The sequence below is a fragment of the Micropterus dolomieu genome, linkage group LG12 (assembly GCF_021292245.1).
Source record: "Micropterus dolomieu isolate WLL.071019.BEF.003 ecotype Adirondacks linkage group LG12, ASM2129224v1, whole genome shotgun sequence".
Classification (NCBI taxonomy): Eukaryota; Metazoa; Chordata; class Actinopteri; order Centrarchiformes; family Centrarchidae; genus Micropterus; species Micropterus dolomieu.
The window spans coordinates 28511650-28539339 of NC_060161.1; the positions used below are offsets into that span (position 1 = coordinate 28511650).

General features: G+C 40.1%; 2 protein-coding genes across 9 annotated transcripts in view; both read left to right on the top strand.

Annotated features, from left to right (window-relative positions):
- shroom4 (shroom family member 4) overlaps nt 1-11623 on the top strand; it is an 82451-nt gene extending 70828 nt beyond the window's left edge. For all 4 annotated transcript variants that reach the window (XM_046064260.1, XM_046064261.1, XM_046064263.1 and 1 more), the window contains 8 exons: nt 449-510; nt 1865-2740; nt 3304-3978; nt 5981-6110; nt 6298-6399; nt 6981-7151; nt 7610-7752; nt 8360-11623. In XM_046064260.1, the coding sequence (XP_045920216.1) occupies nt 449-510; nt 1865-2740; nt 3304-3978; nt 5981-6110; nt 6298-6399; nt 6981-7151; nt 7610-7752; nt 8360-8516 (2316 nt within the window). In that variant the 3' untranslated portion in view covers nt 8517-11623. The remainder of the gene's footprint in view (nt 1-448; nt 511-1864; nt 2741-3303; nt 3979-5980; nt 6111-6297; nt 6400-6980; nt 7152-7609; nt 7753-8359) is intronic.
- A 4721-nt stretch (nt 11624-16344) lies between these two features.
- The window catches only part of clcn5b (chloride channel, voltage-sensitive 5b), a 36607-nt gene continuing 25261 nt past the window's right edge, over nt 16345-27690 (top strand). Inside the window, exons 1-2 of one of the 5 annotated variants that reach the window (XM_046064612.1) lie at nt 16345-16365; nt 17484-17633. In XM_046064612.1, coding sequence (XP_045920568.1) covers nt 17495-17633 — 139 coding nt within the window. In that variant the 5' untranslated portion in view covers nt 16345-16365; nt 17484-17494. Of the gene's footprint in view, nt 16366-16465; nt 16828-16996; nt 17153-17229; nt 17366-17483; nt 17634-26194; nt 26350-27690 lie in introns of those variants that run through there. The other 4 variants (XM_046064610.1, XM_046064611.1, XM_046064609.1 and 1 more) reach the window with 4 other exon arrangements.

Here is a 27690-nt window from a genome sequence, read left to right on the forward strand (position 1 = left end):
TTCTCAAATATGATTATTTGATGGATTTCATAGTCTTGTAAAATGTATTTGAGCTTTTGACTGATGGTCATACAAAACAAGTGATCTGGGAAGCATTTTTCTCTAATTATTCTATATCTATATTTAATTGACATTTTATATGACTAATCAAGAACATAATTGGTTAATAATGAAAATCGTTAGTTAGTCGCAGACCTTGAAGGAGACACACAATATAAAACAATTTCAGAGAAGACAAGCATAAAAAAATGTGTTTTGAAATCTAAAAATAGATCTAAAATAGAAGCATAAAAATTATTAATCTTATCAACATTGAAGTACACGGCAGGGTGGAGTAACACACACACTTCCCTTCAGCAGGGACCTGTGCTGACCAACACTTAGCACCAGATTGAAGGCGTCCTTCATTCCTTTGGTGTTATTAATCGGCTGTAAATGTCTTCCACAGACGTATCCCGCCCGGCAACAGGAAACGACAAAGCTCAACAGGAAGTACAGCCTGACTGAGAGGTGAGCCACTTCCTTTAGCAGCAATAAACTATAAACACAGACACACATTCATATAAACATGAAATATTTCTCATATTAAATATTTCTCACTACATTATCCTCTAAATTTGTGATTCTGCTTTACTGACATAGCAGTACAGAAACACATTAGCGTCATCTCTAAGTGAGTCTCTGGAGACTTTAGGTGGGGTCGGCCCATTGTACACTGACGCGCGGAAATCCCGCTCAGTCATGCCTGGCTGTAATTCGACTATAATGAGCTCTAAGTGTGCAGACCAATCATCCATGCTCAAAATGTGACCATAATGATATGTGGTTGGATGGTGATTCCTGTATGTTGGGATGTAGAGGGACATTTAGGACACGCATGGCTTGAAAAAAGGGCCTCTACTCATATTTGACCTGAGACAGAAACAGTTCACTGAGTCTGGAATGCAAAAAGGACAAATTTTCTGTAATTGAACCACTGTTTTTGTTTCACAATGTGGAAATTTGACTGCGATGGATTATCTTGGCAAAGGAGAAGTGCTCACTATCACAGATTTGGACAGATTTGTGAACACTATATGTGAGAAATAGACATTTTGTGTACATAGAGAAAGTCTTAGATCTTTGAGTTCAGCTCATGATGAATGGGGGCAAAAACAAATTGTTGCGTTTATAATTTTGTTCAGTGTAGTTAGCTTAGCTTAGCATAACGACAAAACAGGGGGAAATGGCTAGCTTGGCTCTATCCAAAGATGAAAACACACTAATTAACAAACTTAATTTCTTTTGTTTAATCTCATCCACAAACAGTAATGTAAAACCTTTGGGGCAGTGCAGGGCTAGAGGTCAGTGAGCACAGGTTTTGGTGTAGCTCTCAGTACAGGCATGATGGTACCATTCTGGCAACCTCACTGCACACAGTCATTGCACCTGTCTCTTGTTTTAAAGCAATGGTTATACATCATAACTATAACCCAAAAACGATAACCTAAAACTACAAATTGTTTTTTTTTTGAGCTTCCAGTCTTTATGCTGAGCTAGGCTAACTATGTCCCAGCTCCAGCTCTATACTTGATAGCATGAGAGTGGTTTTAATCATCTTGTGTCACTTGATCTATCCTAAATAATCATACTTAATCATACTTAAATAATCATCTCTACTTTAATAAGAAACAATTAAAGTTACAGTTACAAAAAAATCTTGATTTATTTATTATTAGTAAGAGTTTAAGACTCAAAACTCATATATAAACTAGGAATCAGGACTGTGGTCTGAGTTTTGGGGCATTTTCTTGCTCCCTTTACTCTGCTTGTTGACAAAGAAATCATTTTTTTATCTTCTGTCACTCCAATCTCCACATCCCAGGGACTACGCAAGCTGGAGACGTGAGTCCAGACCTCCAGAGACCATTAATCAGTATCATCAGCACCCCTACCAGAGTCGATGGGGCCCCAGACAGGTTGACAGCGGCAACGATGACCACAACGGATACACATTTGCTCCCCCACCGGCTCCTCTCTCACTCAGAGGACGAGCCATGTCCGAAAATGACCTCCGCTTCGACAGCAGCCACCGCTGGTCGCCATCGATTTCTGTTGCGACCAGCCAGACCCTGAGCGAGGTGGAGGAAGGAGCTGGCGGCGTCAGGGCAGTAGAAGCTGCCAACTCTGCCCGGCTAAACAGGAAGAAGATGCCACCTCCCCCGAGACCACCGCCCCCGAAGTGGGAGCAGTTCCACCGCAGACGTGCTTCTCACCACAACTTGTTTTCCTCCTCCTCTTCTACTGCTCCTCACTCGATCCCTCCCTCCTTCAACACCTTAGAAGGAAACTATTCAAATCACTCCTCCTCGCACATCTCTCAACTTGAAATGTCCAGGCAGAGGTCCTACAGTCTTCCTCCAGAGAGGCAGGAAGTGTCGGATGGCTGCCTGCGCTGCAGCTGCGGCCAAATTCAAACCCAGGAACGCACATTTCCCCACGCCTCGTCCAACCAGAATCAACCACACACGCAGGAACAGCACATCTCCCACGCCTCGTCCAATCAGAATCAGGTTAATTTCCAGGATCGGGCGTTTACTGTTGCTCCGCCCAGTCCTATGTTTTCCCGGAGGGCATTCAGACCGGTGGCTTTGCCCCAAAGAGAGAGGGACCCGAGGAGCACATATGACGGACAGCAGGAGAGAGAGGAGGTTTTATCGTCTCTACCTCCACCACCACCGACAGATAACAGTGTGAGCAGGTAAGCTGGGCGGTATATTCCAAGATTCATTGTGAGATATGTGAACATGGTTCACGGTTTATACAGTTAAAGCAGTTTTAGTGTGTTAATCCTGCTTTGTTAACCAATTTTCAAAATACAGGATTTGAATGGAAAACATAATAATTAAAGATTAACTTTACCTGAAAAGGTTTGTTTTACTGACCAATGTTAGAAAGTCTGTTGCGCCTGTAACCACACCCAGCAGTGATGTCACAGTGTACTGACCACACCCTGCAGTGCACAGTGACATCACTGCAGCAGTTAAATTCATTCAACAAAATATTTTCAGCAGGTTTTAATTTGATTAAAATCATTTCACTAGAATTTGACTTGACAAAGTCACGGCCATGTAACGTTATTGATTTTAAGTCACATTTGAGTCCTTGAGTGGCTTTTTTTTAACTGAATATCACTAAAAATGACCTTAAAGATTTATTCATACAGACATCTGCTGTGACAGTACTTTTATTCAAGGTGGTCATTTTTGTCTCAACTTACGTCTTTTATTTATGTGATAATAAAGTGTATCTGTGTCTCTGCAGTTTATCTGAGATGACCGTCAGCCACAGCCCCGACCAGGAAAGAGTAACAGTGAAGCCTCACAAACATCAGTCCAACATGAGACCAGGAGCCGAGTGGGAGAGGGCTCCGTCTCCCAGAGTTCATAGCGACTCAACTCCTGCACCTGTCTTAGAAAACGGAGGCGTTGAACGGGTTTTACCTCCTGAATCCTACTTCGCCCTCGATTACGAGCAGCAGCAACAGCAGCTCCGTATGAACAGAGGCTTTCAGAGCGTCGATCTGCAGAAGATCCCCGAGCCTGGAACAGAATCAGAGACGACCCTCAGCCCAAGTCCTGCACACAGCCTGGACGCAGACTTGGACGTCCCAATGGAAACAGACATTGATGATTTCCAGGAAGACGAGGGACTTCCAGCAGAGGACGAGCCGATCACCAGCGAGCTCCCATGCTTCGCGCTGCCGGTTACCGTCCTGGAGACGGACATCGACACCGTACCGGTCTCCGATGCCTCGCCGTCGGGTAGGACGAGGGCAGAGAGCAGCTCTCTGGAGGAGGAGATGGAGGCGGGGGAGAGCAGCAGAGAGAGGCTGAGCCTGGAGGAGCTCTTCCCCCACAGCAGTGAGGGAGAGTCGGGCACAGAGAGCTGGAGAGGGGCCTACCAAAGCACAGAGCACAACACCGACAGCTTGGATAGGTAACGAGAGCGGGAACTACATGGCTTAAGTCTGAGTGGTGGAATGTGTGTTTCTGTGTGTGTGTCGCGCATTAATTACACAGACCATTTGATTTGTACAAGACCTAACTGTTCTTGTCACTAAGCTTATTCCCTCTTTCCCACAACCTTTCCAGAGCACCTTACTACAGCCAGTTTTTCTTTTTTCTCTCCCCCTGCGGTAGGTTTTTGCCCACACAGGTGCCAGATGGGTAATTGTTGCCACATGTATGACTGAAAGACAAGTCCTTTAGATAATCACAGGACAGTATAGGACAGTTAATTTAGACGGCTTCCCTTATAATATCTAAATGGGGTGAAATATATTAAAAGCCCTCCTTAATTCCTCTCACCTTTCACGCTTTTCGTCTCCTTTTTATTCCATCTATGTAGGTCTGGGTGATACGGTTTAAATTAATATCATAATATTAATAAGAATCTTTTTCCAATATCAATATACATTATATTAAATGGCAAATATAGGTAAAACCACATTTAAAACTACAAAAGGCTTTGCTGAAAAATTGCAGGTGCAAATATTAAATGGGATTTACAGTTTAAGTTGAAGCACTAAAAGGGTTTACATGTTCAGTTCATGTGTTACCCGAAGCTGAAGTGTTAGAGCTCCCTATAGGCAGCTGAGATTTCAGTTCGCATGTAAGCACGAACCAACAATGTAAGAGTGAAAGCCGAAGGCAGCTGAAATGTGAGTCGATGTCTCGCACTGAGAGCAGTTGGATCAGTGAAAGTGAAATGCAGCTGAACTCTTATTTGAGTTGTGAATTTAAATGTCTGTTAAACTGTAAACAGCAACATTTCATTTGATGCATTACTGATAGTTACAGTAGAAGAGTCTGTCAAAACTTACACGAGCCCTGTGTGCTTTAATATTTATATTAAGTATTTGCCAAAATATACATAATACACAAAGCCCAGATACACAATAAATCAAGTAGGGATTATGTACAAAAGTATGAAGACAACAACATAAACAGGACACACATTGGAATTAAGTTTATATTTATAATTGCAGTATTTAACTAATTCCATGTTCAGCTTCAGCCTTTTGCACCAGCTCTGTGTAAGAACGTAGCCCAGTTATAACGTAAATTATTTCTAAGTTGCGATTCATGCGTTACTAAAATAGAAGCGGTTGCACCAGGGAGATAAATTACAACGTAACTCTACGTTACAACTAAATAGTTACACGTGCAACAAATCATAAAATGTCACAGAATTATACTCACTAATGATAAAACTGCAGTTTTTCTTAATAGTAATAGTTTTTATTAATTGCTTGTCATTTTGCACCTCAGTAATCCAGTAATGAATTTATTGATCTAGCTTACTATGATGTGCTGTGATGCCAAGGGGCTCATGGCAGCCAGAAAGCTAATGTGCACCTTAACTTAATGATGGGTCTCATATCTTTGATTGTCGATTGGCCAACTGACTTTGACTTGACCTCCAAAATAGTGAGGTTCTGCCCAAGTAATCTTAGTGCAACCAGTTCTAGTGGCTGATTTAGTTACTAAACCTCTAGTGTCGACTTGACACCCCGACTTAGGAGAGAACATAAACACACAGCTGGTGCGACACAGTGCTGGTCTATCCTGCAGTCTGCAAGCCATTGAAAGTAAATGTATATGAATTAATATATGTATTTGAATTCATTTATATTCTTTGTAGTTTAACAGATGTTGTTTTTGTTATGTCATTTCTGGTGTCATTTGCTCTGTTAACTGCTGCAGTTTCAACTCGGCCTCACAGCTTATCTCTGTTGTTTTGTTCGCTTGTTTGGAGTTGAGATGTTTTCCATGTGCCCCTTGTTTTTCTTCTGTCTCACTTAGCACAGATAATTGATGGCATTTCGTATTTTTGTACTTTTGTAATCACTGTATTTTACGACTGTGCGCCTGCTTTATCGCTTTAGTTTGTTTTATCTCTGTGTTAATAAAATAAACTCTCCTCTCTGTGCCCTCAGGCGGTCTGGTGCGAGCTCCAGCTGTTCCTCTTATTACAGCACGTCGGCAGCCAAAGCTCAGCTCCTGTCGCAGATGAAGGACTTCACTGATAACAGAGAGAGGGACGAGGACGACGAGTTGACGTACAAGGTAACACGTGCTGCTACTGTCTTGCTACTTAACTGGCAGTGTGGGAAAATCAGCATTTTATGTGTGCTGTGTTTTTTTTTAGTGTTTTCCAGTCAAAGTTAACACGATGATGATTGGAAGTTGAGAGACGTGTTGCCTGTCCTTTCAATTTTTGAGGTTTTTATACAGTTTTCCTTTTGTTGTGCAGAAACAGCTGATGGAGAGCCTCCGTAAGAAGCTGGGAGTGCTGAGAGAAGCTCAGAGGGGACTGCAGGATGACATCAGAGCCAACGCACAGCTGGGAGAGGAGGTGGGGAAAAATATCATCCTCACGTTCATTCATCTTTTCGTTTTGTCACTGACTGGCTTTTTTTTCATGATTGATTGATCCTTAATGAATCCATAAATGTATAAAAATAAGAAAGCCCATCATATTTTCTCCCAAGTTGGCATATTTAAATTTCTTGTTTTGTCCGACCAATAGTAAAAACGAAAACATAATTAATTCATACATCAGATGCTTTGCTATGAAGGGATGCAAAATGGTGCCATCAGGAGAAAGTAGTGTGTTCCTGACACTTTAATAGGTATTCACTCATAGTTTATATTTGAAATCAATAATTTAAACTTATAAACTTAATATTTTGAAAGCTGGACTCAAGTATTTGGAGCAAGTAGATCATAAAACGCAAGGTATGTCAGCTTTAGTACGTTACAGCTGTTATTCCAATGTGTCAGATACATATTTAATCTACATTTAAGTAAATATAAGTATTGGACCCTGCAGATACCCATTGTTATAGGTATCAGATCAAGGCCCAAAAAAGGCCAATCGGGACATCCCAAATTTTTCCTTGAACTCAGCTGTGCTGTGCCTGCCTGCGTCCTCAGGTGGAGAGTATGGTGGTGGCGGTGTGTAAGCCCAATGAGGTGGACAAGTTCCGCATGTTCATCGGCGATCTGGACAAGGTGGTCAGCCTGCTGCTGTCGCTGTCTGGGAGGCTGCTGAGAGTTGAGACCACGCTAGACACACTGGACCCCGAGACAGAGCACCATGACAGGGTGAGCAGAGCCAGAGAAAGGGCAGCAGGGGGTGAGGTGTCTGTCGAATTTGCTGAATGCACTAGGAATGTGTATTAAACATTTTAGATGATAGAACATTTTAAAATCGAGTTAAAGGATGTAAATCCTATTCAGTCTTTGTTGCAGCATGATGTCTTAATAGTACATCAACACAGCTGAGCTTCACAAGTGAGATAAAGACGGCAAGATAGCATCTGTTGTTAAACTATTTGGTACATTTAGTCACTGTTACATTAGCTAGATTCAGACAGGAAGAAAGAAAAGAAAAGGTGAAATACAAAAAAGCATTCAGAAAGATGAAAAGTAAGAAGGATGGCTAATGGGAGGGATTAAAATAATAACTGGGTTGTTTGACAAATCGGCAAATGTACTAAATGTAGTCACATAACTCCCACTCTTATCTCTGTCGGCCGTCCTCCCTTCTCGCTGCCCTCCAGCTCCCCCTGCTGGAGAAGAAGCGTCAGCTCATGAGGCAGCTGTCTGAGGCTCAGGACCTGAAGGACCACGTTGACCGCAGAGAGCAGGCCGTCAGCCGGGTGCTGGCCCGCTGCCTCTCCCCCGAGCACCACAGAGACTACAGGTACAGTACAACTTTATCATCCACTGTAGTGGAAATGTGTCTCTTGAGTGCACCATAGCAGGATAACACAAACTAAATAAAGTTAATTAATTTACTTCACACTGCCGGATTTTTATGTAATTCCTAGCTTTTTGGTCTATGCAGCTTACATTTGATACACCAGCATTTATATCCATTAAGCTCTAGTCTGAAAAATTAGTGTTTTTGTAAACAGGTAACACTTATTCAGACATATTAACACAAAGACATCAACAAAGAAGCAAATGTTTTATTGGCCACAAAATTTAGAATGTATTCAAAATTTGGCTCAGAGGGTTGCAGATTTTGTCACAGGGAACAAGAAACTAAATAAACTAAACTGCAATATATTCAAAGTCGTGATATATTAAAAGAGTTATTTTTTTGCCATTATAAGAAACATTGTTACTTCTGGAGCTCACATTGTACACAGACAGGATAACATTCAACACAATAAAACATAATAACATACACATAAAGAAAAAGCTAAAACAAAATATAAAGTTACAAAGGTTTACAATTCAAGATTGATCCAAGTTACATGTTTTATTAGTGTACATTTTTAAAATGTCTGTTTTTTCCTTCATAGCCACTATGTGAAGATGAAGGCCGCCCTGCTGGTGGAGCAGAGGCAGCTGGAGGACAAGATCCGGCTGGGAGAGGAGCAGCTGAGGGGGCTAAGGGAGAGCCTGGGGTTGGGGCTGGGAATTGGAATAGGAATGTCGATGGGATACGGACATTATTAAAAAAACAAACACTAAAGAGATGAAGGAGCAGGGCTTGGAGTCGCGTTAAGTCTGAGCAGTTTCAAGGCGACAAGTCAAGAGGCAAAGAGGATCGAGACAAAACAATGACTCGAGTCCAGTTTAAGATTTGAAAGAGGTAGTAAACATGCAGTGTACATGATTGTAAAAACATTTATTTACAGAGTTTCTTAAGGGAATCATTTCACGTTTTGGAAAATATGCTTGTGCACTTACTTGCCACTCGTTAGATGATAAATATTGATACCACTCTCAGTTCACTGGCTCCGTCCAGAAGTAACATAATCTGCCTGCCAAACCTCTAAAACTCACAACTGTTATGTTGACTTCCTGGAGTGTTTGTGCTAAACTAAGCTAAGCATTGCCTGTCTGTAGCTTCATATTTAACCTTCCAAAATGTCAAACAAATCCTTTAAGGATCATCAGAGCTGTAGATCCAGAAGCTCAAGGACCAAACTAACAGCTCAAAAACCCTGGAAGCTGTTGTGGGTAGGCAAGTAGGGAAAATTTGACTCCAACACTCAATGAAGACCAGAACGGAGGCACTTGTCCAAGGTGTCAAACAGGAAAAACAGACTGGACTTGAGTGCTAAAGCCCAGGAAGAAAGTTGAGCGTGGGCTCACAGAACCCCCGAAAACTACCGTCTTCAGAAATACACCAGAAACATATCGAAAGCCGAGAGCACGTTGATGGTTAGAGGACAATGGATTTGGACATTACTGAAGCCTTTGTTTGTGAACATAGGACAACAAGAGGATGTTTTCCCCTAATTTCACCCAAGTGAAAGACCGAAACTCGAGCGAGGACTCATGATGAGGTTATCACTTAACTAAGAATGTAAAAATAAAGCCTGATAACCACATTTTACTTTCTGTGGCCAAAGGAAGGACTTTATACTGTCTGCCTCACATGATGTGCCGGAAACACATACTGTACTTACACTACAATTATTCTAACCAGTATCACACTACGTTTGCCAAAGACATTTTCGCTTAATGAATGTGTCACTCAGACGCTGCTTTATTTTGTATGTTTTCTTCTTTTGTATTTAAATCTCCTGGTTCAGAGAATTGAAGGAGACTTTTTTTTCTGGTGCTTCAAACTAAAAGAAACTGTGTTTTCTGTTAACAACACTAAAGTCAATATTGTCAGATGCCATTTGCTGCGTTATTAACTGCCTTTTGGAAGTTCACTAACCGTGTAACTTCTCTTTTTGTGTTCACCTTTGTTGCTGGCTGACACTTGCCTTCAGTGATACATATACTGTATTATCTACTGTTATATCATCATATCACTTTGTATTCCTGTTACTGTAATGTCTGTGGCTGTTTCACTGTGTGGGGTTTGACACTCCACCGACTCCTTATACTGTCACGTAATAACTGTTATGTACAGAAGACACTTGTGTTCATAATGTATACGATGTGTATATAGTGATTGTGATGTTATGAAAAGACTGGAATCGGTTGTAAAAAAATTGGTTGTAAAAGATGAACGAAAAGACCGGGAAGAATCAACGTTTACTGTATATTTTGATGGGGAATGAATCTCATGGAGAGTTCGGTTTGACAGGAAGCCAGAGTTGCAGTTTTTTTTTTTGTGAGCTTGTTTTCAAAATGTTGTTTGCCAAGTTGACATTTAATGTGTGTCTTTAATATTTACAGTACTTTAAAGAACGCTTATTAGCATTCTTGTTGAGAGTTAGATGGGAAGATTGACACCAGTCTGTACGGTGAGTATATGGCTACAGCAAGCAGCCGGTTAGCTTAGCTTAGCATAAAAATTGGAAAGCCTGGCTCTGTCCAAAGTCAACAAAATCCACCAGCACCTCTAAAGCTCCCAAATTAACACGTTGTATCTTGCTTGTTTAATTCGTACAAAAACAAAAGTGTAAGTGGCAGGCTAGCAGTTTAAGCTAGCCTTTTTGACATGAACAGCCAGCCTTCTGTTGTTTTTACACTTGTTTCTATTAACATCACTTAAATATTGTGGTCATTTGCAGCATTATTAACACAACAACACAGCAGCAGGTTAGCTGTAGACTTTAGTTTTTGTATAAATTAAACAAACGAGCTATAACATGTTAAATGGTGAGCTAGAGCTAAAAGAGGTGCTGGTACATGTAGGTGGATGCTAACCTTTGCAGCCAGGCTAGTTTTTCCCCCTCTGTTTCCAGTCTTAATGCTATGCTAAGTTGTATCAAATGTTCTCATCTAAATCTCTGCAAGAGTACAAATAAGTGCATTTCCCCAAAACGTCAAACTATTCCTTTACGACTTATAGTTTGAAGTGCCAAACACATAGATTTTCCAAATTTGTGACACATTGACTGTACTGAAACACAGGATTTAAACACATTCCTGCTTTTAAAGTTAATAATCCACCATCACAAATCTTAAATAACAGACACCTGCTTTTTGCTGTTTCCTGCATTTATCTTGTGATTTGTGATCTTGCCAAAGTCTCCCACACTTTAACTGGTATCCTAACCTTTGGACAGGTTTTACACAGTTTAGCACTGCTTGCTTTTCTGAGTAAATCAAATACAGAAAGAACAAACAAAAACTGCAGCTCAACAAGAGATTAGAGGGATTTGGAAGAGGAAATGTGTATATTTTGGCTGTTGAGTGAAAATACAGACACTTCTAATACTTAATCAGTTTCACCGGTTATCTCTTGCTCTGGTAATAAGCAGCAAATCTGCAGTTTAAAGTTTATTAAAAGTTACAGTTTTACGCTTGTTTTTCCTCATTTCCTTAGTTTCTCTCAGACAATTCATGCTGTTTTATTACCAAACAACCCTGAATTTAAGATGTCCACACACACACTTGCTCTCTGTTGTACATGTTTCGTGTATTCTTGTACTAATACAGACATTTTTATAACACTTATCGACTTGACAAGAGAGGACCAAGAGTTGCTTGTTGGACCAGTAAGAGAGTATATTTCTTCTGTTCATGTTTTCCTATGTAATTTCGATTTATTACAAAACCCTTTTTTGTGTGTAAAAGTGCATTACAAATTGTGTAACTGCGTGAACACTCGTGAGGAAAAGTACCATAAATAATAATAATAGTATTTTAAACTAGCTTTTGCATCTCCTGTTGTGATTTATGTCCTCATGGGTGAACGGTCTCTTTATGCCGCTTCAGTGTCTGGTGCCAAAATGTATTCTCCTCTGGGGAAAACTTGTTTCACTGTGGTGGAAATCCCTCCCTTCAGTGCTCCCTCAGAGCCCCCCCCCCCCCACACACCCAATTTCAAATCTCTGAGGTTTCTCCAGTGTTTAAACACCTTCACTCTTGGTCATATAACTTTTTTCTTTGTTCTTCTGGTCTTTCGCCGTCACTCCTTCACAGTGCTTGGAGTCCAGCATATTGCTACACCAATGAAACGGTTCAAAAGGTCAGAAGTGTACATACAACTGTAGTAAAATCAAATTAAACAACTCGATCTATCTTTTGGAATAGATGTAATTACTCTATAAACACTTGGTTAAGTTAGCAAAATACTAAAGATATCAGTACATACAGTAATAAGAATAAATAAAAGTACTTCCAGAACTGTAATACCTTCAGAAACAGTGCCTCCAATGTGCTAAGATTGTACTTGCACTCATTTGTATAGTTGCCCATTCCTACTAGGAAAAATTAAAAATGGTCAGTTACAATTTTAAATAATTTACTTCAGACTAACTGCTAACTAACTTCAGACTACTTTTTGCCAGTTATATGATCCTGAAGGTATCTAAAACGTGGTTCTTATGATGGACAATGTCATATGTCACACATATTTGTAAAGACCTATGAGACAAAACTATAATTTAAAAATATGTGTGAATTTAAAATTGAGGAGAAAAAATATCCATAAATAAAAGATGCAATATTTTTATATATAAGAGTAAGTTGAAATCTTTACTTTCTGTTTTAAAATTATAATAGAGGCAGATTTTTTTTAAATGTTTAAATGATAAAGGACAAGTTTTGAAGTGATATTGTGCTCATTTTCAGGTTCAAAATCTTATTTAGGGGTTGTACCAGAACAGGTTTACATGGTTTAATTTTCAAAAACACCATATTTCTTTTCATACTGCACATTGCTGCAGCTTCTCTTTTCACCCTATGTGTTGAAGGCTCCGCTTTAGATATAGGGTGATACATCTTGTCTTTAAATGATCTTTGTTGGGAGTTGCACATGCACAGTTCCTAGTTAAGGATTTACTAGCCAATCAGAAGCAGAGTAGGACAGGTCAGTGAGAAGCCGGTAAACACGGCTTAGGTTCGGCACCATATCCCAATACCAGCTTAGCTCTCATTGACGACATTAATGTTGGACGGATTTGTGCAGCGGTGTTCATGATACTAACCGTTCAATAGGACATGGGGTGTTTGCCCAGTTTGGGTGTACCTCTCATGTTGTGACAGGCTGTTCAACTGTGCACAGATTAAGCTAAAATGCAGACATAGCATCTCTTTATTTTCACCTACCATTAATATCTTTATCACTGGTACCTTTTCACATGTTTTATGTTATTTTCTTGGCAAGAATGAGCTTTCCTCTGTAACATGTGATGCCAGCAAAAGATGATTAATCAGTTGTTGGGAGGAATCTGGGGGCCAGAAAATATTTATTACTTTAAAAGAAACTTTCATTTTTCACAATCAGAAATGTGCTAAAAGCCTGTTTGTGGTTTGATAAATGTATTTTCTTTACATCCCACCCTGAAATACTTTCCTATCCTCCTCTTGGGATAAAAGGGACGGCGGTATTTGTGGATCTTTCAACTGAGTGGTACTGGAGCAGTTCATAAAAAATGAAAACTAGGATGGAGAGAGTGTTTTAGGTGGATTGTTTGTCCTCACAGAGACAGAGAGGTGGGGGTTAGTGAAAATAATAAAGAAAACAGCTGTTGTAAAAGTGAAGAATCTGTGTTTTTGGGGCAACGAGGGAGTGCATTCTTCTGCCTGACCCAGATTGAAACACAGAGGACTGGTGGGAATGAAAGGAGAGCTGGAACAAGAGGAAAAGAAGGATGGGAGACGAAACATGGGGGCGTAAATGAGTTCAGTGAGCGAAGTGATCCAAATCTAAGAAAATGAGGGGAATTAAAGCAACTAAGTGGCTAAAATGGGAATGAATGAGTTAGAAACTGATGGAGGGAACAGATAGAAAGTTAATTATTACAAGGTCACTTCAACAAAGATGAACTTGAATGTTTGAGTTTATATTAAGGGGAGAGAAGGAAGTGAAGAGAAACAGGCCCACTAAGGCAAGAAACGCTGTGGGAGGTAGGGTGGGGATGTGTTTATGTTGGGCTGCGAGGGGCAGAGTGGTGGAGTGCAGGAAAAGAAGATGAATGAGTGGGAGGTGTGCAGAGAGAAACAAGACATCATGGGAAGTAATGAAGGAAAAGAGGTAACAATAATTAATCAGAGAGCTACAGACCAGGATACCATAAACGCCTCACCAGTTTTGGAGATATCCAGATCCTTTACTTCAGTAAATATACTAAAACCACACTGTGAAAATACTCCACTACAAGTAAAAGCCCTTGATTTAAAAAAAGTATCAAAAGTAAAAGCACTCATTCACAGTGTTTCACTATTATATCTGATGTTTCTGGATTAATATTCCTGCTGCTTTAATGTATATGTTGCATTTTACAGCTGTAGATGTTTAAAGTTGAGTTCATTTTAATTCCTTTATATCCTGTTGGGTAGTTTAATTTACAGCAAAGCATCATGGTCTGTAAGATGATCATATGTTTGTGGCGTTTCACTGGACAGGAATGGTTTAAAAAACTGAAATCTGAAAAGTAACTATAACTAAAGCTGCTATACGAATGTGGTGGAGTAAAAAGTAAGATATTTGCCTGTAAGATGTAGTGGAGTAGAAGTATAAAGTTGCATAAAATGGAAATACTAAAGTGAATTTCAAGTACCTCAAATTTGTGCTTAAGTACAGTACTTGAGTAAATGTATGTCGGGGTCTGCACACACACACACACACACACACACACACACACACACACTCTTTGTAAATCTCTAAATAAATGCTCCACACTCCCTCTACAGGAGCCCCGACTCATTTCTTACAGTTGACCACAAGGTGTCGGCCTTTAACTGATTTTGAATCCCCTTGAACTCTTGTTATTTACACACAGGTCAGAAAGACACATGCACAAACAGGACCCATAGCAACACTGAGGGTCAGATGGGGGTTCAGGGGCCTGCTTAAGGCAGTGCCCAGGAGGTGAACTGGCATTCGAACCGGCGGCCCTCCGGTTCCCAGCCTAATCCTTACGGACTGATTTGAGGACGTTATCTCGGCTTTGGGAAACACTGATCAACACTTTCCTGACATTAGACCAAACAACTAATCAGTTAATCAAGAAAATAATCGAAAGATTAACTGGCAATGAAAAATAATTTTTAGTTGCAGCCTTAGTGATAAGATACCACATTACTCCTGAGCATTACATTTCACAAAATTTCCAGCACTAAGCCAAGTTTTGATTAAACCCTTTTTCTAACTTTTGGCTTCTTCCAAATCTAATTACCAATATGAATCGATTTAAAAAAAATATTTTCTACTTCCTCACACCCAACATCATGAAATAACAATTCTATAACCTTCATACAACAAGGTTCATCAGCTTTTTGGATTATTCCCGAGCTGACATCGGGCAAAAGGCAGGGGTCGCCAGTCCATTGCATGGCCACACATAGACAAACAACCAGTCACACTCACATGTGTTGACAATTCAGGGTCACCAATCGACCTAGGCCGCATGTCTTTGGACAGCAGGAGGAAGCCGGAGCACCTGGAGAGAACCCACGCGGACAAGGGGAGAACATGCAAACTCCACACAGAAAGACCGGGGCAACCGGGACTTGAACCCACAACCTTCTTGCTGTGAGGCAAATGTCAAATCATTATTTCTTTCAAGTTTAAATGCTGATTTTTTCTCACGAGGGAAGAAATCAGATGGTTAATTGTGGTTTTAAACTTTTCTATATGGTCAGAACATTCAAACCAATTATGATGATTATACATATTAGGACCCCCTCGAAAACAAGATGGTCCATCTCAAGGGATTTATCCTATTCAATAAATCTATTCCAAATCTACGAAAACTGTTACTGACTTTTATTGTCTTTTTACATTCCTCTGTGCTGCTGTGCCAAACGCAATTTCCCCCCTAAGTGGGACTAATAAAGGTATATATTTTCTTTACAATCTTTTTTCAACAACTATGCACTGGAAAAATGAAGTAAACCTTTTTTTGGTCCCTTTTCCTCAACAAAATAAATATTTTAATATAGCGAATAAGTGCTGATTCATTCACGATTCAAATTAAATCAAACATTTATTGAACAGTTCTTATATTGTTGTTGAGGAAAATTATATTTCGATAATTATCATTATTGTTTTATTTCAAAGCCCTACTCTAAACTGTATGCTACGGATGAGCTACTGAGCAATGCACTGAAGCCCAAATGCAATGTTTTGGCTGGTAACAACAGTAGTAACATATACTACAAAATATGGATTATATCAGCCACATATTAAATATTATGCAGAGGAAACAACATAGCAGAGTTTAAGGCCAGAGTGTAATATAGATGACCGATTAGTCGAACTGCATGACTGAACCCTGCTCCATTGGAGAAGCGTCGATAGCTCTTGTCTCGACTGGTTTTCCTGGCGTGCAGATGGACATGTCAAGGCAGCCATAAAAGGGTTAGGGTTAAACCGGAAATTGAGTGATTACGCCTTCAAAATAAAGCGGCACACATTGATATCTCGCAAAAGGAGGAACGCTTAAATGTAATATGCGGAACATAGATGTCATATAATTTAAAATGTGGATACGATTAATTTGGGACTGTAAAATCGTAAAATGTGAGGATTCTGTACGGTAGCTATACGTTACCAACTGCCTGCCCTGAACGGAAGTTGTAGATAATTTCATCTACCTTGACTTTTTCAGTTTAAAGCGGCACAAAATAACACGTACTGCTGACAAGTTCACACTATTTTAACATTTTGGTTATCTAACGAAGATAATGGTCGACTATGGCCTCATATCGCACACTTTTAGCATTTTAAAACAGTCGTTTTTTTAGGACGGAGAGTGACGCAGGATTTTCACGGGGCAGCCGCTGCGGAGCGTTAAGTTTTACACGGGCTGTGTTGACATAAGCAGCCCTCAGAAGAAGACGGCGGCGGGGCAAATCCGAGTCACAAGACTTCTTCAGGGAGCTGGGCGACTACTTTCTCTCTTCACGGGTAAAGTCAGGCTTTAAGTTTGCATTTTTATCTTCTTTATTCAGAGAAATACGCGTTAAATGTGAGTGAGCTGAACGCGGCGACATTTAAACCAGCGTTAAGTTAGCTCAACGGTTGTATTTTTGTCAGTTTGTCACACCGGTTGGTCCTCGTCTAAAACACTAACGGCTAACAGGCTAGGCCAAAGTCCGGGCTAATAATCTGCTTTTCGTCGGCTGCGGTGTGTTTTGAAACCGTGACGCGATCCACAGAGTTAAAGGAAGACCAAAACAGCGGAAATGTAACTGGAGATGCGCTGTCATTACTGTGTATGATGATGAGCCGGGTGAGACTAGGACCCGCTGTGGTTGTCCCAGTCGGCTGTCTTTTTTTCTCAGCAGCAACACCAACACTTCCCTGAATTTGTTTCATGAAATCACAGTTGAAGGGGGGAAGATAGGGAGGCTGGTATTTCATTATACCCCGCTGTCTTTCATTTATAGAATGTCTCAGTTTTGGACGAGCTTGTATCGAAAATATGCAGCCAGGAGTGACAGCGGTAAAAAGCTGATGTTCATGCTGCAGTGGTTAAAATCCTGCAGTCTGTCGCTGTTTGATTAACGGACTCTCTCTCTCTCCCTCCCTCTTTCTCTCTACTCTTGTTGTTTTGCTAACAGGATTTGAAGAGATGGATAACTCCGGATATAGCACCGGGAGCTTTGACGGTCTTCATCGCCCCAGTGATGATGATGATGACGATCTGGTGGACATTGCAGGAGCAACTCTGGACTTTTCCTCCACGGACGACGACCCCCCTCTCAGCTCAGGCAATTGCACACACATATTGTTTTAAGACAGGGTCCAGTTGGAGCTGGATGACGGAGAAAATGAAGCTTTATGCATGAAGAAGTTTTTGAGGCCATTCAGGATAGGATGCAATAGAGCTGCAACGATAAGTCGACTAATTAATCACCAACTATTTTGATAATCTAGAAATCGTTCTAAGTCATTTTGCCTATGAAAAAATGTCAAAACTTCTCTGATTTCAGCTTCTTAAATGTGAACATTTTTTGACTTCTTTACTCCTCTGTGACAGTAAACTGAATACATTTGGGTTGTGGACAAAACAAGACATTTGAGGACGCCTTCTTGAGCTTTGGGAAACACGGATCAACATTTTTCACCATTTTCTGACATTTTATAGACCAAACAACTAATTGATTAATAGATAATATGATATTCAGTGAAAATAATCATTAGTTGCAGCCCAAGTGTGCAAGCACAGAAATGGAAATATTTCTGCGGTTTTAAAAATGTTGCAGTAAAAACATAATGAAACTGGCTTTAAGACCTTGTAGAAATCTTTAATATATGTTTAAATAAATTAAACCTTGTAGTGACATTAGGAGTGTCTACAAGAAAAAAATCATAATTTCAGCCATTTTAAATCCATCAAGAGGTTTAAGGCACCGACCGTGTAATTGCAACATCCCCGGGGATCTTTGTGGCATTTCATATCTGATTTACCTTTTATATCCTCTCATTTCCTGTCTGCTCTCTAATGCCTAAAACAAAAAGTAAAATCTTACCTCCAGTGGTGTAACTTTTGATCCTTGCGTTGACAGGTATGTTTGGCCAGTATATTGTCTTAGAAACGAGTGCGGTTCATTTTACAGCACATGGTGCTTTGGTTTTACAACTCACAACTGGACTGCGTTCGTAAACAGAGACTGTCCTTTTATTTGTTTGTGCTCTTAAGATATAATCATATAATCATAAACATCTTATCTATCTGCTATCATAGGCAATATAATATCTTATACTGTATTTGACTACAACTTTTAAATCCCCAAAACCTGTCACACATAAATGGGCACCTTGTTTGTATTAGTCTCAAATTGACTTCTAGGGTAGCAATAAAGATTTCTTTAAACATTATAAAACGTGGTTCAGTTTGAACTGAAGGATTTGAAGCCACCAACCGGTTTCCCCCCCTTCCCATGTTAATCTCTGTGGCTTTAACAGTCAACAACAGAGCGGTAAGGGAACCAAGGTTGTGATTCATGGCCCAGGATATGAGTATTCTTTAAGCGTCATTTCTTTGGCGGTGATTTTCATGGCAGAATATTTAAGCAGAACAACATGTGAGAACAGCTTATTTCCGCAGTCCAATTGGAAACATCCTCTACCATCTTAATTTAATGTGGTTTTGGTATGACTTCACATCAGAACATATAAACAACCATTAAATTGAGTTACCGTACTAGTAGTGTTTGTGGGCGGGTTCCTCTAATCTGTGACATCTGTAAATTTTAGTTCCTGCACCAGCGCTGCCCGGTTACTGATGATGTCGTCTAGACGTCAATGACTCGACTTTTTTCTCTTAGTACAACAAACTCTTAATGGTCCGGATATAACTTTTCACCGCACAGAGAAGAGATTTATCTCACATTAATAATTGACGCAGCCTTTGCTCGTGTCGAGTCGACCTCTGCAATTCACTGTGGAGATTAAGGTAGCTGAAGTTAGCTAATTAGAGCAGAGAGCCAACAGAAACATCCAGTGTATATTAGCATGCAGACTAGAGAGATAAAGACAGTTTGGTAATTTGCATTTTTGGCTTGAGAAAAGAGGTTTTTAGCATTTGCTTTCTAAAGGCTGCAGCTCCTGGCAAGGTTATTGCTGAGCTATTGGTATTGATTAACAACCCCATTAACCTCATGCCCATGTATTATAATCAACCATTGCTGTGGAGGAGTTTAAATCTTACTCAGGTTCTTCTTAAAGGGATTTCTTGAAGACGCAGCAGCATTTGTTTGCAGGAATGAAAAACAGCATGTTCCTCCAGAAGTTATCTAAAGCATGATAAAATATTCATGGCGACGTTAGCCAGAGACATAATCCGACTGCCAACTGCTGATATTGTCTAATCACATTATTTTTATGGGTCTGCCTTCCCTCATCTAAACAGAAAAGATACCCAGACCTCAAGCTGGTGCAGTCTGTTCCTCCAGTTGTTTTCATACAAACATTCTGAGAGTCTAAATTGTTTACTTACACAGTTTACACACTGCGTTTGCAAAGAGATAAGTGTGAGCATTGTGGTGCTTCCTCTCCACTTATGTAACTTCAAGACCCTTCCAGATTATCTGTCCAGATCATCATTTTCCCAGCATATTAAAAGCAAATCTGAGAAAAATTCAAAAGCGTAATGGACAATGTAATATCAAGATATTGCCTGGTCACTGCTGATCATGACGTAGCTAAAAATCTGTCCATTTCTTCAGTTTAAACATGAAATCAAATTAAGACCAAAAAGAGGATTCATTCAAACTTTCAGGACAAGTTGGCGCGTTAAAAAATGACGATGTCAGATGTTGACTTCTAGAAAAAAAGCTGTAGACAGTGATATCAGCTGCCTGGCTACTACTGATGTAACTGTGACATCACCAACCTCACGCCCCGCCCCTCTAGTTGACAGCGAGAGGCGAGACGCTGCTAACAGGAAGGAAGTCTTCTCTCAGTGGATGTGAGTTGTGTTGGGCTGATCCATGTGTTTTCCACTGTGTCAGCTCTTTAGGAGTGAGGAGATGGTGAAGAAACACAGCCTTGTTTCTAACTTGACAGTCATGTATTTTTAAAATTACACGGTGGTTTGAGAAAGGAAATCATAACCCAGAAGAGTGTGTGTGTGTGTGTGTGTGTGGATTTGGTTCAAATAGAAACACGACAATCAGCAAAACTGGAGTTGCAGGTTTAAGGCAGGCTACGTCTGACAGCAGTGATTTTGCTTCTTGGTCGATTATATAATTGTGTGTCCGACTCCGGGGAAATCGGGAGGTTTTCGTATGTAGGACCGGGTTAATTTAACTCTACACAAAAAAACTCGCTGGTTTCATCTGTGTTTAGGGCTGGGCAGTAAAACAATAACAATATAACAAATGTTTAATACATTTTTTATTTAACTGATCAAATTTTTCTATTAAGATATTTATTTTGTTGAGGAAAAGGGACTGAAAATAAGATTTTACTTAATATTTACTCATGCAAATTTGCTGAAAAAAGATAATTGTTCTTAATGTTCTACCTCAGATTAGTTAAGTAATCCACTTCTTTGTCATCAAGTGTTTGTTCTGACCATAAAGAAAAGTTTACAACCACAATTAACTTTCACTCAGGAGCAAAAATCTGCCTTTAACATTGAAAGAAATAATGATTTGACCTTTTAATGTGGTAATTGTCGATATTGAATGATATGACATTTTTCATTGTGATAATATCTTTGGCCAGCCCTTTACATTGATTCATTAGCTGACACTATCTGTGATGGCACATCACTGAATAAACTCCAGCTCGTGTCCTAAACAGATGAAAGCAGTAAACTTTCGTGAGCCTATTTTTATTTTTTTTTTTCTTGCATTTTATTTCCTGCCTTTTTTTTATAGTATTTCACCTCAGACTTCCTCCCTTTCTTTCCCCTCATGAGGCTATGCAAAGCGCTGTTGAGGTCGCTAACTGCTCATTAGTGTACACTTGAACTTGTTGCCAAGCAAGTCTCCTTAAAAGCCATACTTATTAGCCCGGCTGTAATTGTTTATCCTTGTGTAAACTGTTGCTCAGGGACTCCTGAGCCTCCAGTGTTAGGCAAAAGAGAGTTTGGATGTAGGAGGGGTTGCTAGTCTAAATACTAGTTTGAGACTAATATCAAGATACTCTGATCCTTCTGTCTACAACTAGTGGACACAAAGGTGTTGTTGAGCAACGCAGTCGTGCTCCTAATGCCCGTGTTGCAGTGTATTTGCAGGGTGTTGTTTATGTTTCTTCGATAAATAAAGCCCGACTTTAGCAGGTTAAAGCATCGTAACAATCACCCAGCTGAGGTTTAGGGATGAGACAAATGGAACGTTCTGTCTTTGTCTAAAGAAGGACCGCCTTTCCCATGAAATCCTTTGCTGTCAAGAGGAAAAAGTGAGCATGTTAGTGCTTGTTCTCGCTGTATGGCATTGCTGCCTGTGTTATTTTTGTTTTTAGGGGACAAAAAGACGGGAAGGACTCTGATATTAAAAATGCATTCAGACTAATACCAGCTGATTCTGTACATCTCTTCATTTATTGACGTGCTGATGTTCTGCTCTGTATTTATTGTCCTCATTGTTTTCTTTAAATTATTTGAGCTGATAAACATCTACAGCGTTGACTCTTGGCACCACGTAACCTCCGTTGTTTGTGGTAATGTTTTATTGACGAGGAAACAGAGTGTGATGGCTGCGTCTGCAAGCAAGGACATAAAACTTTTATTTTTCTTTAGTACCTGCTTTGAGTGAGAGAGACGTTTTGTGTGTGGCCTGTAACAAGTGTAAAGTCGAAGGAAAACAAAACGATTTAAACTGAATAAAACTGGATCAGGAAGGGGGAAAAAAAAAACTGGAAGAGATGGAATTTCTTACCAAGATGATAAAGCACAAAGCAAAATAAAAGGAGGAGCGGTCACACAGTCCTGCAGTGTATGTTTTATATAAACTTATATAAACACTAGCAGATGATGTTTATGGGTCAGACATGTGGAAGTACAGTAAACTGGATTTTATATTTATACACCACATTGTTAACTCCACAAGGTCATATGGTAGCGACTATGTGAAACGAGTGAATGGTCAAATGAACGGAAAGGCAACCGTTTTTGATACTAAGAATGGTGAGCAGATTTCGGGAGTTCAGGAGGTGAACAACAAGCTGTAAAACGATTATCACGACTGTTTCCTTTCACCGAGTAAAGGTCATCCAGGGGCATTTTGAACACTGAAAGCTGTCATGAGCTTGACAATCTGTCACAGCTTTGCCTCTGTAGTGGTAAAAATTCCTCCCTCATCCATGTGAGGAAGAAGGGATTCGCTGGTTTGCTGCCTTTTACAGCAACGGCCTTCTTCTTCTTCACGTTCACACAGTCAGGGAGCTACCGGTAAGACTTACTGTGAAACCCCCAAGATGCGTCAGAGCTAAAGTACAGTAATACGTAGCGACGGTGGTATTCGTTCACTCTCCTGAACTCAAACAGGCAAGTGGCAGTCCTGTGGTCATAGTCATGCTCACCTAACCTTTTAAAGGTGACTCAAGCACTGAATGAGTCACAGTAACACTGAAAAGACTTGAGCTTTTAATCCTTCATCATGCTTGTGAGGTTTTGTTTGCGAGGGCTGGGTCTGAAACAGGGCTGCAAATAACAACTATTCTCAGTGTAAATGCATCCACCAAATATTTTCTCCATCAATCAGTTGTTTGGTGCATAAAATGTCAGAAAATAATGAAACATGCTGATAATAATTTCCTTAAAACCCAAAGCGATATGATCAGATGTTTTGTTTTATTCGACTGACAGTCTGAAAGCCAAAGACTCTCAGTTTACTATCACATAGGATTAAAAAGGAAGCAAGTCCTCACATTTGAGAAGCAGGAATCAGAAAATTTAGCTTGAAAAGGGCCTCAAATTATCCAAATAGTATCCAAATAAAAAGACATTTGGCTCCTGGCTGAATGAAACACTGCAGATAGCTGTGAAGAATGGCCACAAACTGAAGTTTGAACTTTATTTAATCTCTGGATTTAAGTTTTTAATGTGGGCTGAGTGGTTCAGTCCAATAAAAACGTCAATGAAAGTAATTCCCCGACTTTAAAAAGTCTTGTTTTTGCTTCTTTTCCAGCAGGACGGTTGCATCATATCCTCATATTTCAGGTTTATTTCCAGCACGTGGAAAACATTTTCTTACGGACATGAAAATTTATTTAATCAACTGCAGAGACACACATTCCTCCTTTTTATTTAATTTCATCTGATCCGGTAAATATGATTTAAAATCTCAGCCTGTGCAAAGTAGTGACGGTCCGCGACATTAGCACGTTCCAGAAATGTTTGTAGTCGCCAAGCGTCGGGGGTGGGGGCGTCACATGAGACGCCAGTTCCCATGATGGAAACCAGGGCTTGGGAGTTCGAAGTTCAAACCCTCACTGGCGACAGTGTGTGTCAAATCATTCCGCAACAGATAACACTCTGTGTAGGTTTTGGCAGACAGTGCTGCGGTCACATGACGAAAGAGAGCGTGTTGAGTTTTCTGTAAAAGGATTAAGAGTGGGTGTGTGTCGATGTTCAGTGAAAATGTAAGATTATAGTCCGCTCTGTCCCCTCAGGAAGCACAGAGTTAGTGCTGAGCTCAGCATGACATCCCTGGCTGGAAACGAGCAGAGTTGCTCCAGGAATTCTTGTGTCGCTGACCCATTTTCTGAGAAGTACGAGCACTGGATCAGTTTAGCACTGCGGTGAAATCTTAGCTGAGATTGTTTTGCTTTTGTTATTCGAAGTTGCAGACTGTGTATGTGTGTGTTCCTTTTAGAGACTCAGTTGTTGATTTGTGTGCCCGTGTTTGTCTGTGAAGGTTGTGATGGACCGGGTGTCCTGGGTGTACGCCGCCTCTCACTCTGTGCATGCTGGGATAAGCTTCAGCTCCTCGCACTGGACAATGTATTGCAGTGGTTCTCAAACTTTTTCACGTCAGGGATCCTTAAACTCACACAAATTATTTTTGTCCCAGGGTCATCCCCTTTGATAGGATTTTGTCTTTTAGATGTTTTATAACATAAAGTCTATGAAACTCCAGGCTCCACTTTGAGAACCACTGACATATAGAAGGCAGGTGGATGCTCCTTTTAAAAGAAAATATGTTTTTATCCATCCATCCATCCATCGTCAGCCACTTATTCTGCATGCCGGGTCGCGGGATATGTTTTTATAGCATCAATAATTCAATTTTGGAAGAAGCTCTTTTTTGCACGATGCACCGTCACTATGACTGCGTGCCACTTTCACTTCCTGTTCATTTGATGTTCCTGAGAACTTGTAAATATTGTGAGACTGACATATTTTGTGGCTTGTGGCGTTCACCTGGGTCATCCATGGCCAGAAGCTGAAACATCTTTCAGTAAAGCTGCTTTATACGTTGTACAAGTGTTGCTGGACTTTCGACCCTTTGAGGCTGGTTTTCCTTCTCCATGCACCTTGCAAGTATTGCTAGGCATTAAACAATAGTGATAATCATTGCAATATAATTTTGCTCAATAACAGTATAACAAATGTTCAATAAATGTTCGATTTTAATTTATTTGAATCACAAACAAATCTGCACTTGTTTTATTTTTATGATGGTTATCCTGTTGAGGAAAAGCCATTGAAAAAAAGATTTAACTTAATTTTACTCATGCATATTTGTTGAAAATATTTTTATTATAATTATTTTGAATGCTTTACCTCAGATTTAAAATATATAAAATAAAAGATGTAAAATGATCCACAGTTTTATTGATCAAGTGTTTGTTCTGTCCATAAAGAAAAGTTTACAGTTAATCAGTATAACAGTTAAAATGGTTTCTTCAATGATCATTCAGGACCATAAATCAGCCTTTAAACTCGAAAGAAACAATGATTTGATATTTATTGTGAGAATTATTTTTATCGACTAATATGATTATAACATTTTTTTTATGGTGATATCATTTTTGGCCATATCACCCAGCCCCACTTGCAAGTAGGCAAAGTTGTGCCAGAAACCCCCTTTCTACTTTCTGCAGTTAACTGAAATAGTCCTGTTTCATTAATTTTGGTCTAAAGTATTTTCAAATACCAGTCAAATCATGTCCGCCTGTTCTGCTTCTCAACATTGCAACTTTGGCGTTTTAGCTTTTGAGAAATTTTCCAAGAATATCCAGCCATCAGACAGGAAGTAAGGGGTAAAATAATTGCCACAGTCCGGTCCTGACCCTTCAGTGTAAGCAGTCACCACTGCCCAAAGAATTTGATCGTGGTTTAGCCCTATCTACTTTAAATACACGGCACTGTATATCTCATGGAGGTCTAACTCAGACCTTTTGTGTGAGAAGGAGGAAGGTAACGCACTTCTCCCGAGGTCATAGCTGGGTCGGGTTCAGTGCAGAAGACAGACCTGTTAACAGAGTTTCATGGTTTAAAATATGTTCATGCATTATTTCGTGAACTCTTGTTACTTTTCTGCATAAACCAGACGAGAGCTTTTCAGTATTTGATATTCAAAAAGGACTGAACTCCCAGAATGGACTGAATTGAAAACAAATATACCCACAACCTGACACAGCACTGTGTATCACACAGCCTTTCTTTCTGACAGCCATCAGGGTCCCACCGGACTCAAAAGACCTTGTAAACAAAAATGACCTCATCTTAACGCAGCGAACGACCTCAGCCAATCAGGAGAGAGCTCACACACGCTCAAGACCTATAAAAAGCTCAGCAAATCTACTTCTACTTACCAGACAGATTAGCCAATCATTGCTCATTTCCACAGCTTTCTGGCCAATGAGGGAGTTCTCTGTTGGAGTCCACTTCCTAGAGGAGTTCAGAGGAGGGAAGAGGTTTCACAGAGACTGTGGGTACTCAGTTTGGGCTGTTTGGGGACCAGGAATGAGAGATGGTCTGGGAGTTCTGGACTAAGCAGCTGGATGAGGAGGATCTGGTTGAAAATGGTGAGTTTGGGTCGCTGGAGACTTTATGGGAGAGCTTTCTTTGTAGCTCTGATATATCTTATTATTTTATTTTTTCTTTTGGTCTCTGAGAAAGTCTGCACTCAAAATGACTCACTGAACGGATAAATGAGAAAGTGAGTTTTAAATGCATTTACAAAGAAAGGCTGTCGGCTATGCTGTGTTTCTGCTGATGCCTTTAACTTTTAACACGGTGGAGTTTAATCATTAGGACCACTTTACGACCCATCAGGCACTGAGTCATGTGGTTAATGTTTCTGTGCTGCAGCTTACATGAGAGAAATGGATGTTTTTGGTGGCTGATGTGTGTGTACAGCTGTGTACATGTCTGTGTATTTGACATACTGGTCTACAGCAACAATACGTGTGTGTGTGTGTGTGTGTGTGTGTGTGTGTGTTGTGCATTTCCTACTTCATGCATGTTTGGGGTAACAGAAGCTGTTTTGTTCCTTTTTTTTACACAGTCATGACTTTATATCTCAGGTCAAACTCCGATCCTTACTACTTGTTTTCTTTAGTTGTCTTTGTTTTTTTAGCATTCACTCGCTAGTGTTATTCTCTTAGTGTGTTTGTTGTTATGTGATAGTGTTTTCTCAAGACTTCACTGAGTCTCTTTGGGCCATCATGAGTGAGGTGCAAAGGTCAGTCACGGGTTTTTTTTTTTTAATAGGGGCGAAAGAAAAGGGCACACAAGGACTTGAATGATGGCAATGACTAAAGTTTTAGTTTTGTAAGTTGTTGTTGGCTATATGTAGTTTTTCGATGAAATAACTTATTAATAAATCATATTTTTCTGCCTTATTGTCAATGGGCTCAAACCTCACTTAAAAATGAAGGTCAAGCCTGTTTTCTCTGTTGCTTGCATCAGCCACCATTCTGTTATTAATGTGAGGACACCGGGTCGGGATGTAGCCCTGTGCGCGCTCCCGAGCCTGAGCCTCTCCCTGACTACGGCAACACCACAGCTAACGAAATGCAGTCCACAAACACCACAAAATAACCGGCTCCCAGCATATCAGAGACTCCAACAAAAACTCCACGTAAGGATAAAAACAACAATAAAGGTTTATGTAATGAAGCCTGTCAGACCAAATGAGATTCAGATAATGAAAACAGTGAACATCAGAAAGGGTGGAGTCACGAGAGTCACGGTTGCCCGTTGGCTCACGCCGAACAGTTGCTAACATTATCCGGTGCAATATATAATATGTAACATTATAGCTTTTCACATTACTTTACCAGCTAATGCGACCCATATTACTATTCTGTTTACCACCGGTATTAAATTGTTGATTTAGCCTGCAAGAAAGCAAATGTGGAGTG